Genomic DNA, 14,463 nt, shown 5'->3' with positions numbered 1-14,463 from the left:
ATAAGAAACAACCTATAAAACAAGTTGCTATGTTTTCTCTAAGGTTGTTTCCTATAAAGTCTGTGAAGATCTAGGATAAAATTTCTCTGTGGAAAAAGTATACAAGTCTTGAATAGCTGGTTGCCTTTTCTCTCCTGACTACAAATGCCATATTACTCTAATCATTCTTATGAGGCTTAGATTCAAACTCGTGGCCTGAATTATATAATGCAGAAGTTAGCAAACTTTTTCTATAAAGGGCCACATGGTAAATGTTTTCAGCCTTACAGGCTGTGTGGTCTGTGTGGCAACCGTTAAACTTTGCCATTGTAGCACAAAAGAAGCCATAGACTTTCAAAAACCAGTGAGCATGGCTATGTTCCAATAAACTTTATTTATGGATGCTGAAACTTGAACTTCATATGATTTTAATGCATCATGAAATATCCTTTTGATTATTGTTATTTTCTTTTTTGAGACAGAGTTTGGCTCTGTTGCCCAGGCTGGAGTACAGTGGTGTGATCTCAGCTCACTGCAACCTCTGCCTCCCAGGCTCAAGCCATCCTCCCTCGTCAGCCTCCCGAGTAGCTGGGACTACAGACGCACACCACCACGCCTGGCTAATTTTTGTATTTTTTGTAGAGATGGGGGTTTCACCATGTTGCCCAGGCTGGTCTTGAACTCTCCTGTGCTCAAGCGATCACCCACCTCAGTCTCCCAAAGTGCTGGGATTACAGATGAGAGCCACTGTGCCTGGCCTGATTATTTTTCAATCATTTAAATGTGGAAAAGTATTCTTGTCTCTGAGGTCATACAAAAATAGGCAATGGACTGTATTTGGCTCTCAGGCCAGAGTTCGCTGACGCTTGGTATATTACATAGAATTCCAAAATATTCATTTTATATAATAATTATGTAGCTCAGTCACCATGCTGATCCCAAAGTCCTTATGATTAAAAAACTAAAACAAAATATTTCCTTTTTTTTTTTTTTTATGAGATGGAGTCTTGCTCTGTCTCCAGGCTGGAGTGCAATGGCGCAATCTCAGCTCACTGCAACCTCTGACTCCCAGGTTCAAGCGATTCCCCTGCCTCAGCCTCCCGAGTAGCTGGGACTACAGGCATGCGCCACCATGCCCAGCTAATTTTTTTGTATTTTAGTAGAGACGGGGTTTCACCATGTCGGCCAGGATGGTCTCAATCTCCTGACCTTGTGATCCACCCGCCTTGGCCTCCCAAAGTGCTGGGATTACAGGCGTGAGCCACTGTGCCCGGCCAATGTTTCCATTTTCAAATAAGAAAGTAGATACAGGTGAGCATTAGATTATGACAGAGATCTGATGGCTATGTTCAGGATGGATTTAACTTTGAAGAGAGTTTTGGATGTCATAAGTTTGGGTATATGTCATTTGCTTTATAGATGAGCAGATGGAGTTTGTCCTTAACTGGCTTTTCTTCCATTTTTGTTTGTTGTCTTTTTCTACAGCTCAGGGTCTTCAAGTTAGCCAAATCCTGGCCAACTTTGAACACACTAATTAAGATAATCGGCAACTCTGTCGGAGCCCTTGGAAGCCTGACTGTGGTCCTGGTCATTGTGATCTTTATTTTCTCAGTAGTTGGCATGCAGCTTTTTGGCCATAGCTTCAATTCCCGAAAGAGTCCAAAACTCTGTAACCCGACAGGCCCGACAGTCTCATGTTTACGGCACTGGCACATGGGGGATTTCTGGCACTCCTTCCTAGTGGTATTCCGCATCCTCTGCGGGGAATGGATCGAAAATATGTGGGAATGTATGCAAGAAGAGAATACATCATCATCATCATTGTGTGTTATTGTCTTCATATTGATCACAGTGATAGGAAAACTTGTGGTATGTGTCTTAGATTTTTTTCAAAAAAAAAAAAATCCTACATGCCTCTCAAATGCATTACTTCATTTGCAAAACTTTACTAGTAAAAATTATTATTCTAAATATAATGCCAAATAAATATTTGAAATATTCATTCAAATTTTGTTTGAGAAAAGTACGATAAGCATGAAAAAACCCTCTTTGACACATATTACTCATTTGACTGATGCCCCCAAATTTATTTTATTCCAGATGATTATTCTAAGACAATAGTATTCTCTTCCCCAGTGATTGGCTGAAATAGGAGTTAGTGAGTTAATTTGGTCAATAGGATGTAAAGAGATGTCCACTGGAGCAATTTGGGAACAATCTTTTGTTCTTAAGAAATATGTGTTTTTAAAAAATGATCGTTTTACTTCCTCTGGGCTTTTTTATGACTGTGACCCCTGGAAAAGCCAGATCATGAGCTTGGAGCTGTGGTGGAATTGCCCACAGGAATATGGATCTGACATCCAGGACTGCTGTGCAATCCTCTCCTGTTTGCACGAATTGAGAGATGGTGTACTTTGTGCAGTGTCTTTAGGTCCCTGTTCCCCTAACTTCAATGAGGTATTGGGGCCTAGCCAGAGGGGTTTGGACCAAACCTGCAAACATTATGCAACCATGAGAAGAGCCAGCCTAAAACAAAGCCAGCACTGAGGCAGGTAGAGTGAAAAGAGAGAACAAACCTGTATTCATGTCATAATTGGCCTGCTGTTCTATTTTCAAACTTCTTGTTATGCTACAGATTTTTGTTGTATAAGCTGGCTTGAGTCTGTTACTTGCAGCTGGAAGCATAGATATTTATGAGGAGGCTAATTAAGTGCACTTCATTGCCTTACTGCACAAGATCTTCAGGATCAAGGTGGGGTTATAGTGCAATATAATTAACTCTCTACACACGATAGCTTTATCCTAAGTACCTAATAAATGGTGTGCCTAGACACTAAGTGATACATACAAAAGCTCAGAAGAATAGGGCATCACCAGTGGGAGTGGGAGGAGAGCACCGAGAAAGGATTCGTGGAAGATTACAGAACTTGAGAAGACCGCTTATACGGTAAGGAGGACTTAGACAGGTAGAGGAGAGCTTAAGCAAAGATCCAGAGGTGGGAATTCTCACAGTGCAGCTGAGGAACTGTGACTAGACCCATTCACACCCACCAGGCACTTCTCTCCAAAGGCTGTCTATTGTCGAGCTGAAGAGAGCCACAAACAAAGGAATTTGAGGAGGTAAAGACGATGAATTAGAGAGTGTGTAATTATGAGCAAAGAACCCAGGTAGGAAGCTATTGGGATTATGTGAATTTGAAGTGATATGTGGTTCAACGAAAGAGTTGCATATTTGGTCCAACTCGCTTGGCTTGGCCCCAGTACGTTACTAAGGTTAGGGCAACAGGACCTAAAGAAACTGTAAAGTACATCATCTCACAAATATGCAAATAAGAAAGGACTGTACATTGGGCTTGAATATCAGATTCATATCCTTGTGGGAAATTCCAGCAAAAATCAAAGCTCACTATCCAGCTGTTCCTCAAGAAATGGACTTTCAATTTTGCCATATGGTTATCCCATTCTGCTTTACCCTGGTAAGGGTCTACTCATCCATATTCTTTATATGTAGGGAAAGTGGACTTGGCTATTTGCACCCTTTAATTTCAATTTTTATTCTGTCTTACTGTTTCTATTTCTTTCTCAATCTTTTATTTATTGGATAGATGAGCTTTCTTAGGAGACAGGGGGACATAAAACTCTCATTTGATTCTGTTTTTAGTCTTGGGGAAAAGTTGTCCTGGAAACCCACTATATCTTTTCCTTTGCTAAACTTTCCTTTCTTCTTGCTACCCACCCCATTCCCAGGTGCTCAACCTCTTCATTGCCTTACTGCTCAATTCCTTTAGCAATGAGGAAAGAAATGGAAACTTAGAAGGAGAGGCCAGGAAAACTAAAGTCCAGTTAGCACTGGATCGATTCCGCCGGGCTTTTTGTTTTGTGAGACACACTCTTGAGCATTTCTGTCACAAGTGGTGCAGGAAGCAAAACTTACCACAGCAAAAAGAGGTGACAGGAGGCTGTGCTGCACAAAGCAAAGACATCATTCCCCTGGTCACGGAGATGAAAAGGGGCTCAGAGACCCAGGAGGAGCTTGGTATACTAACCTCTGTACCAAAGACCCTGGGCATCAGGCATGATTGGACTTGGTTGGCACCACTTGCGGAGGAGGAAGATGATGTTGAATTTTCTGGTGAAGATAATGCACAGCGCATCACACAACCTGAGTCTGAACGACAGGTATGAAGGTTCACACATAGACTTAAAGGTCATACAAAGCTGGAGTTACCACAGAGCCTGCCCTTTTCTAGGCACTATGCAAGGATAATAAGGGTATAAAACGTGGCTGCCCTTTGATATCCATGTGCACATCTCAGGACAGGTTCTTTATTGTGGTCCTGCAGGTGTGGCACAGATAGGAGGTGTCAGAGGAGTTCAGAGGGGAGCAAAATCAGAGTGGGCTGGGATGACAGGGGGAATTCCTTTGGTTGAACTCTACAAGAAATGTAGAATTTGGACTGGCTGAAAAGTGAGGAAAAGGGGATTGGGAAGTAAACTGAATAGCATGTTTTGTTTGTTGGTTGGTTTGTTTGTTTTAGAAAAAAAGGCAGTGCTGGGAACAAACTCAGTTTCTGCAGAGACCAATCTTGTGGGTGAGGAGTGGTGGGAGATGAGGGCTGTCAGGGAGTGTGAGGGTAATGGATATTGTATTAGTCTATTCAGGCTGCTATAACAAAATATCATAGACTGGGTAAATTCTAAACAAGAGAAATTTATTTCTCGCAGCTCTGAAGGCTGGGAAGTTTCAGATCAAGGCAGTGACAGATTTGATGTCTGAGGAGGGCCTGTTTACTGACTCATATTTGATAGCTATAAATTTCTCTCTAACCAATGTTTAGCTGTATCAAATACATTTTATTTTCATTTTTATTTTCTATATATTTAATTATATTTTATTTTATCTTATTTTCTAATTCTTCTTATGATTTCTTCTTTGACCCACTGCTTATTTAAAAATGTGTTGTTTAATATTTATAAATATCTCAAATTTCTATTTGTTATTAATTTTGAATTTCACTCCATTGTGATCAGAGAACATACGTTGTACAATTTCAACCCTTTTAAATTTTTGAGGCTTGTTTTGTGGCATAGTGTATTGTCTATCCTGGAAATGTTCCATGTGTACCTGAGAAGAATGTGTATTCTGCCATTTGGAATTAAGTGTTCTATAGATGTCTGCTAGGTTTAACTGGCTTATAGTTTTGTTCAAATCTTCCATTTCCCTGTTGATCTTCTATCTAGTGGTTATTCATTCATTTCTGAAAATAAGATATTGAGATCTCCAATGTTTATTGTGAATTGTCTGTTTCTTCCAACAGTTATGTCAATTTTCATTTCATATATTTTGGGGCTCTTCTGTTAGGTGTGTATATATGTTTATAAATGCTATATCTTCCCAATATTTTGGCTCTTTTATCATTATAAAATGTCCCTCTTTATCTCTAGTAAGTTTTTTGTTTTTAAATCTATTTTGTCTGATGTTAATAGAGTCATCTCAGCTTCTTTTATGGTTGCTGTTTGCATAACATGTCTTTTTCCATCCTTTTATTTTCAATCTATTTATATCTTTGAACCCAAAATGTGTCCTCTGCAGACAGTGTATAATTGGATCTTGTTTTCTTATCTATTCTGACAATCTCTGCCTTCTGATTGGATTGGTTAAACCATTCATATTTAATGCTATTGTTAATTCAGTTTATTTACTTCTCATATTTTCCTCTTTGTCTTCTATATGTCTTCCATGTTTTTTCCTTTATTATATCTCTACTGCTTCATTTGCATTAAGTAAATATTTTCTAGTATAACATTTTAATAACTTTAGTTTTTTCAAAATCTTTTTGAATTATTTCCTTATTTGGGTACTCTAAAATTTGACATATACATCTAACTCATCAGAATCTATCTCAGATTTATATTAATTCCAGTGAGCTATAGAAATATTACTCATATATAGTTCTATTTCCTCTCTCCTCTTTTTGTATTGTTTTAAATTCTACATATTATATTCATATATGTTAAAACCCAAACAACTTTTTTTTTATTATTGCTTAATATAACTAGATGTCTACTGAAGGAGCTGAGAAAATAAAAGAAAATAAGTGTATATTTATAAGATTTATTTTAATAATCTTCTTAGTTACTCTTGGCTGTCTTCATTTGTTCCTGTGAATGTGAGTTACCTGCAGGTGTGATTTTCTTACTCCAATGCAACTTTGCTCCCACCCATATTCTTTGTGCTCTTATTAGCAAATATATTTTATTTCTATATGTTACATACCCAGCAACACAATTTTAAACATATTGTTTTACACAATTGCTTTTGAAATCAGCTAAAAGAAGAAAGGAAAAGAAATATATATTTTTTATCATACTTGTGTGTTGTATTACCATTTAGGGTCACTTGTTTTTAGCCTGGAGGATGTCCTTTAGTATTCTTTATAAGGTAGGCGAACTACCAAATAATTCTCTGTGTTTATCTGGGAATGTGATTATTTCATCTTCATTTTTGAAAGATAGCCTCACTAGATATAAAAATCTTGGTTCACTGTTGTTTTTTCTTTCAGCACTTTGAATATATCATATCACTGCCTTTTGGTCTCCATTATTTCTAATGCAAGGTCAGTGTTAATTTTATCAATGTCACCTTGTACATGATGAACCACTTTTCTCTTGCTACTTTCAAGATTTTCTCTTTTCTTTGTCTTTCAGCACTTTTACTATGATATGTCTAGGTGTGGATCTCTTTGTGTTTTTTCTACTTGGGGTTTCATTGAGCTTCTTAGATGTGGAGTGCTAGGATTTGAATGTGTCCTCTAAAGTTTATATGTTGGAGAATTAATTCCCAAAGTAACAATGTTGAGAGGTAAGACCTTTAATAGGTGATTAGATTACGAGGGCTCTGGTCTCATGAATGGATTAATGCTGTTATTGTGGGAGTAGTTTAGTTACTGTGGAAGTGGGTTCCTAATAAAAGAATGAGTTTGCTGCCATCCCTCCTTTCTCTTTCTTGCCATGTGGTGATGCCTTCTGCCATGTTATGATGCAGCAGGAAGTCCTTCACAAGATACTGTCCTGTTGATCTTGGTCTTCCCAGCCTCCAGAACTGTAGGAAATACATATCTGTTCTTTATAAATTACTAATTTCAGGAATTCTATTATAGCAGCATAAATTGTACTAAGATGTGTAGATTAATGTTTTCGATCAATTTTGAGGAGTCTTCAGCCATTATTTATTTAAGTATTTTTTCTGTTCCTTTCTCTCTTTCCTTTCTGGTTGGTGTGCTTAATGGTGCACCACATTTCTCTGAGGCTCTTTTTATTTTTCTTTCTTTTGTTTTCTCTGTGCTCTTTAGATTGCACAGTCTCTGTTGATTCATCTTTAAATTCACTGGTTCTTTCTTCAAATGTACTGTTGGTCTCTCTAGTGACTTTTTCATTTCAGTTATGATAATTTTCAACTCCAAAGTTTCTATTTGGTTCTTTTTAAAATATAATTTCTATTGATATTTTGTATTTGATTCTATATGGTCATAGTATCTTTTATCTCCTTAAGCATTGTACCTTTTAATTCTTTAAATATATTTATAATGGCTTCTTTGCATTCTTTGTCTATTAGCTCTGACATCTTGACCCTTTCATGTGCAGTTTCTGTTACTGACTGTTTTCCCCTGTGTGTGTCACGCTTTCTTGTTTTTTGCACATTTCATATTTTTGTTTTGTTTTGAATTGGACATTTTAAGTAACATATTGTGGAAACTCTATAACTGATTCACTTTTCTCCTCTCTGAAGCTTCTTTATTAAATGGTAATCTGGCTAGACTATTTTAGTGGAATCCGCTCCCTCTCCAACCCATCCCCCTCCATTCACACACAATGTGAAAGCTTTGGTGTCACTCCTAGGAGAGTACATCCTTGGATGTGCACACGGTCAGTCTAGGATGACTGTTGTTTCAGCAAGGCTATCTTTGTCTCCTTCTGTGATCTCTCTGTTAAGCTGTCTGCCTCTTTTGGTATTACACTTCGATTTTAGGCTCAACTAATTGCTAGATAATTGCTCTATTTTCCTTGACAATGCCATGGGGCATAAATTGCTCAACTGTCTGATTCAATTAAATTCAGGAAGTGATAGCTTTTAAGCTCAGTCTTTGAGATTTGTTTTGACCCCAGGGGGACTCTCCTTAGCCATCACTTTCCGTAGTTCTTTGTGATGAATTTGCTGACCTATGTTTTAGTTTCTTGCCTTTAATGAAGGAGAGCTACCAGTCTCTTCTTATTTGCTTGTGATCAAAATATCCAATATCCATTGTTTTCAAGAACACTCTTAGACTTACGCTTCCCCGCACCACTTTGTTTCAAATAAAGTCAGTTCTATGGAGAGCTTCAGAGCTCTTTTTTCTTATGAATTACCTCCCACTCTGGGCAAACTCTCTTAAGCACAATTCCAGGCACTTCGGCAGGGGCAGTAGCCTCTCAACTTCTCAGTTTCCTTCTTCCTTAATCCTCCCCACCCCCAGAGCTTTTGCCCTACAAGTAAGCTGGAATGAGGATGATTCTAGTATTCTTGGGCTGCCACTTCTGGGATAAAGTCTCTGCCCTATGAGTAGAGGGCTAGATGGAAAAAGGGAGCCAACTTTTTGGCCACACTCACCAGAAATTTAGAGGCCTTAACTCAGAGTTGGAAGAGATAAGAAATGCTGATGGCCTGCAGCTGCTGCTGCTTTTTTTTTTTTCCATAACTCATGCATTTTTATTGGTAGGCATTTCATGGTGGTGTAATCATTTATGCATTGGAAAATGGGATTGTTTTTGATGATACTAAACAGCATTTCTTTATTTCTTTATTTTATTTTATTTTATTATATTTTTTTGAGATGGAGTCTCGCTCTGTCGCCCAGGCTGGAGTGCAGTGGCACGATCTCGGCTCACTGCAAGCTCTGCCTCCCGGGTTCCTGCCATTCTCCTGCCTCAGCCTCCCGAGTAGCTGGGATGACAGGCGCCTGCCACCACACCCGGCTAATTTTTTTGTATTTTTAGTAGAGGTGGGGTTTCACCATGTTAGCCAGGATGGTCTCGATCTCCTGACCTCGTGATCTGCTCTCCTTGGCCTCCCAAAGTGCTGGGATTACAGGCGTGAGCCACTGCGCCCGGCCAGCATTTCTTTATTTCAAATGTATTGAATGACCACCATGTGACAGGCCTTGCACTAAAATAAAATAAGTATGCAATAAGTAATTTTTTTTTTTGAGGCAGAGTTTTGCTCTTGCCACCCAGGCTGGAGTGCAATGGCACAATCTCATCTCACTGCAACCTCTGCTTGCCGAGTTCAAGCGATTCTCCTGCTTCAGCCTCCCAAGTAGCTGGGATTACAGGTGTGTGCCACCACGCCTGGCTAATGTGGTATTTTTAGTAGAGATGGGGTTTCACCATATTGGCCAGCCTGGTCTTGAACTCTGGACCTCAGGTGATCCACCCACCTCGGCCTCCCAAAGTGCAGGAATTACAGGCATAAGCCACTGTGCCTGGCCTGCAATAGGTAATTTAACACGTAGGCTGTATTTTTTTTAATGTAAGCATTTAAAAAGATTTTCCCTTTATGCAGATATCATTGATGTGCCTTTCCATTCAAAAGGCTCAATATCTTTTTTTTCAATTTCATTAAAAAAAATTTAATTTCAGTAGTTTTTGGGGAATAAGTGGTTTTTGGTTACATGGATAAGTTCTTTAGCAGTGATTTGTGAGATTTTGGTGCACCCATCACCACATCCCTTGATTGAGAGCTAGGGTAGAGGGAGCCCTATCTTCTTGGCCACCTTGGGCTAGAGTGGAGCCTCCATAAAACTTGGCTGGAAGGGCTAGGGGGAGAGGTCAGATCATGGCTTAAGTGTCATCAATTTCTACCGTTCTTACTGAATTTTAGTAGATTTTCTTGAACAAATGTTTCTTCATTTGCTGTGCACTCTCAGAATAATTTCTAGAGACTTTAAATTATTTTTAAAACAGTTTTCACCACTTATGCTTATTTCCCTAGGGAGAACGTCCGCAGAGATTACATGCTATCATCCAGGAAGTGAAACGCTATGTGACTTCTTTATTAAATTCTAAATGTATTAATTTAAAGACATTTTCAGATTATTATGTTACTTTCATCTTTTTCTCAAGTGAATTCACCTCCTAGTTGTTAATTTTAGGAAGTCTACTGATTTTATGTTTGTTTCCTCATATATTTTGGAATGTTAGCTTAAAAGCTCATCTTTAGTGGGAGGATCTATCATTCTCTTTGCAGTCTAAGTTCTATGATTGTCTGTAATAAATCCTTCTGTGGCATCCATTTCAGATCCATGTCTTCTATCGCCAACTTTGGGTTGTTGTCTAATAATGATACAAGTCATATTGCAGATCCAGTCACTGAACCAGTGGGTACTTTTGCCCAGGTCCTATTTCTGAGGTTGTACTTCTTCCTGTCTCCCTACGTATGCAGCTTTATACAATTGTAATCATAAGCGTTTGCTGTGGCATTTGTGTTTTTTGGCTTTCTTAAGTGCAAAAACTTTACCTCAGCCCACAGTTTCAAGCCTTAAATATAGCTCTGGTTCCCTTCCTCATCTAGGGTACTTTTAGACACCATTACCTGCTATCTTATTTAAATTCTTACTACTTTATATTTCTTTTCTGTGTCTAGTCCACAGACAGGTTACCCCTTTTTGTATGTGTATGTTTTTGAGGTATATTCGTGGCTATATTTGTATGTGTGTGTATTTTTACATATGCTATTACATGTGTGGAGAAACATTTCTGAATCATGACCTTATAATGTCAGAGTTGCAAGAGTCTTCACATAGATGTTAGAATAAAACATTCACCCAAGATGTGACTGTAACCGGCAAAAGGGTCCGTCCGGCTGCTAGCTGCTTATGAAAAGAATTCAAAATAATAACAAATTATGATAAGAAAGAGCAATATTCTCTTATTATCTGTGCCAGCAAGGGGAAGAGCAGAGACCCATTCTACTCTTCAATTTGTGGAAGGAATGCGGGGGTTTTTATTTTATTTTATTTTTTATTTTTTTATTTTATCATTATTATACTTTAAGTTTTAGGGTACATGTGCACAACGTGCAGGTTTGTTACATATGTATACATGTGCCATGTTGGTGTGCTGCCCCCATTAACTCGTCATTTAGCATTAGGTATATCTCCTAATGCTATCCCTCCCCCCTCCCCCCACCCCACAACAGTCCCGGAATGCGGGGGTTTTTAAAGAAAGGGTTTGAGATGCAGAATAGGCAAGAGGGGCTAGGAGGTGCCAGGTGGTGTGACTTGCTCCAGTGGCCCCTCTTGAATTATTGTCCCATGTGGTGAAGGGGCTGGTGCCATCATGGATCCTGCCAGGTTATAAATTAGTTGCAGTCAATCTTGTAGTCACTCTACAGCCTGAAGTAGGTTCTGTTCTTGAAGTAATCTTGTTGGGGAGAGAATTCTAGAGGTACCTGGTCCCTATCAGGATCTGACTCTCGAAGCTTCTAAGAAAACATATGACCACATAAAAGAACATGGCATGTACTTAAAAAGCATTTAGGTAAATAAATGTGCATAAGGTATGGGAATATAGTATGGGAAAGGAAAGGCAGTGGAGGCTCACAGCACATTCCAAGGCTGTATTTCAAGATAAGAGGTAACACATATGCAGTTTGTCTCAAAGTTGTATCTTGAGACTTGGAGGGGAAAGAGGAAGAGGAAAAGAAGAAAAAAATGTTTAAAACACAGTTCGAGGCTCAGCTGCCAAGCTGCTTGGTTACATGACTGTACACATCCTTATTAGATATTCCTGTAGGTCATCAGAACAAATTTATTTTTCAGTTTTATGTAGTGATATATTTTATTATTTTTCTTTATGTCTTTTAGTTTCCTGTTTTGCTAAGGAAACTCTCTGTACCCCACATGATAGCAAGTTATTTTTTAAATTTTTCTTTTAAAATGTTTACCCATTTATTTTTACATCAGAATATCATAAGATTATATATTTTATTTTGACTATATTATGGCATTGTGTACCATTTATTAAATAATTTATTATTTAGCCATTGAATTGAAAGAGCACATTTAAAATATATTAAATCCCCATATAAATTATATTAAATCTCCATGTAAGTTTTATTTCTGAATTACTTGCGGAGTTTTGTACCAGAACCATACTGTTTTGATTATGTATCTTTGCAACAAGTTCAGTATCTGTTTCCTCTAGTAGTTTTCCCAGAATTATATTATGTTGAGTTTTTCCAGGAGCAGTTTCTAAAGAGAAAAAAGAGTAATAATGTCAAAGGCTTATTCTCATGACAAAGAGAAAACCAAATAGCATTCAAACTTCTTTCATCTTAATTGACATGTCCAGGAGGAATATTAATTCTATTCTGGGCTCTCTGTGTTAGGCCTATGAGCTCCATCAGGAGAACAAGAAGCCCACCAGCCAGAGAGTTCAAAGTGTGGAAATTGACATGTTCTCTGAAGATGAGCCTCATCTGACCATACAGGATCCCCGAAAGGTAATTTTCCTAGGATATTGTCAGAGGAACTTGTGGCTCATCCACACACCTTCTCCAGGGTAGTTATTATGGAAAAATGGCACAATTAATGCAGAGAAAATTGCAAGAATCGAGTTTTGAGCAAAAGTCTAGGCCAGGTTTCTCAACTTTACTAGTATGACATTTGAAGCAGGACAATTATTTGTCGTGGTGAGCTTTTCTGTGAATTATAAGATGTTTATCCATATCCTTGGCCTCTATGCATTTGATGCCAGTAGCATCCGCCAGTTAAGGTAATGAAAAATGTCTCTAGACATTGCCAAAATGTCTCCTGGAGGGCCAAAGAAATAAGAACCACTGGTCTAGGCCTATTATTCCAGGAGGTGAGACAGTGGAAAATTATAGTCTCAGTAAAGTAGCCTTCTTCTCTTCACATAATTGGAGTTAGGCAGCCTATCAGGGTTATGATCTGTAGGGAGAAAACGTGGAGGTACTGTATCTTCATATGCATTGCTATTCCTCAGCTATAGAGATGAGCTAGAGAGTTCTCTTCTGAAGTCAGGCTGGTCATAGCACTTAGAAAAGGACCCAGCAGGAGGGGTGTTTCTTGACACCTCTCATCCTAGAAACCTTTGCCTAGTTCATTTCATCCTTAAAAAATCAGACAATGAGAAACTCCGTACTACTATGGTGAAAGAAGGTCTTAGTAAAAGGCACCCCCTTCCTTTTGTTCTGATGTGCAGAAGTCTGATGTTACCAGTATACTATCAGAATGTAGCACCATTGATCTTCAGGATGGCTTTGGATGGTTACCTGAGATGGTTCCCAAAAAGCAACCAGAGAGATGTTTGCCCAAAGGTAAGTGGCAGTATTTCTGCATCCAGTTCACAGAATCTTTGGATGGGGTTTCTGTTCTTCTTTGAAGCTCTGTGGTTTTAGTAGATATCATCTTTCTACTTCTATTGGAGACAAAAGCAATGAGAGGGCACCCATAGATTCTTGAGGCGATTGTCGGATCTAGGCAGAGGGGATTTCAGGAAATTCTTGCTTTAATTGGGCTCCTCTCACATGGCCCAAAATGCCAGGTAAACACTCTGGAAAACTCTCTTAGAAAGCCCACTGGGCCAATATGTCTGCCACTTTCTATGGTTCCCAGGGCATTCAATGTCAGGGTGTATTTGAGGTGAAAGACCAAGAAAAGAGTTTAGACATTGTAGTCAGGATCTTTAGCTTAGGAGCCAGACTGCCTGAGCTCAAATTCTGGCCTTGCCACTTATGAGCTGTGTGACTTGTTCAATTTAGTTAACCTCTCTGTGCTTTATTTCTAAAATGAGGGTAATAATAGTATCCAAAGCAAAGAGTTGTTGTGAGTATTAAATGAGTGAATATAAATCCTTAGAAGAGCATCTGGAACAAAAATAAGCAATCAATAAATGCAGGCTTTCCTAATTCCTTGAGTGGATGTAGTGGCTTTTTCCTATAGGCCTTTACTATTTGTTATATTCATTGTAGTGAACTTATTTGCACTGGTTTCCCCCATGAGGTCCTTAAAAACAAAGGCAGTGACTTCATCAGCATTGTATCTCTAGTGTAAGAATAGAAGTCGGCCCAGAAATGGGTTCAACAAATGTTGATAAATAAATAAGTGACAACAAATTAATGAATGAATCTAAAAAAATTATAAGTTTAGGATTAAATTGGGTCCAGAAACAACACAAATAACAGGTTTCAAACTCACATTCCAGGTTGCTTAACAGCTCCAAAGCTGGACAGGAGTTGGATTAAGGATTTCCAGTAGATTGCAGTTCTCCTGATTTATGTTTGCACTGGCCCTTGAGGTGTGCATATGATGTCAACAGTGGAGAAGAGAAAGAAAGGTGGTTTTATCAAAGAAGGGAGGAGTGGGATAAAAGCCAGGAAAAAAGTGTAGTCTTTTAGGAAGATGAACCTACTGATGTTTTTGGAAG

General features: G+C 38.6%; 1 protein-coding gene across 1 annotated transcript in view; it reads left to right on the top strand.

The window, feature by feature from the left end:
* SCN11A (sodium voltage-gated channel alpha subunit 11) overlaps positions 1–14,463 on the top strand; it is a 107,195-nt gene that overhangs the window by 53,395 nt on the left and 39,337 nt on the right. Inside the window, exons 14-17 of the mRNA XM_055109673.2 lie at positions 1,465–1,848; positions 3,727–4,158; positions 12,404–12,517; positions 13,240–13,354. Of these exons, the coding sequence (XP_054965648.1) occupies positions 1,465–1,848; positions 3,727–4,158; positions 12,404–12,517; positions 13,240–13,354 (1,045 nt within the window). The remainder of the gene's footprint in view (positions 1–1,464; positions 1,849–3,726; positions 4,159–12,403; positions 12,518–13,239; positions 13,355–14,463) is intronic.

The sequence above is a fragment of the Pan paniscus genome, chromosome 2 (genome assembly GCF_029289425.2).
Source record: "Pan paniscus chromosome 2, NHGRI_mPanPan1-v2.0_pri, whole genome shotgun sequence".
In the NCBI taxonomy this organism is placed as follows: Eukaryota; Metazoa; Chordata; class Mammalia; order Primates; family Hominidae; genus Pan; species Pan paniscus.
The sequence above is the reverse complement of the archived record's forward strand: the minus strand, read 5'-3'. Positions and strand labels throughout refer to the sequence as shown.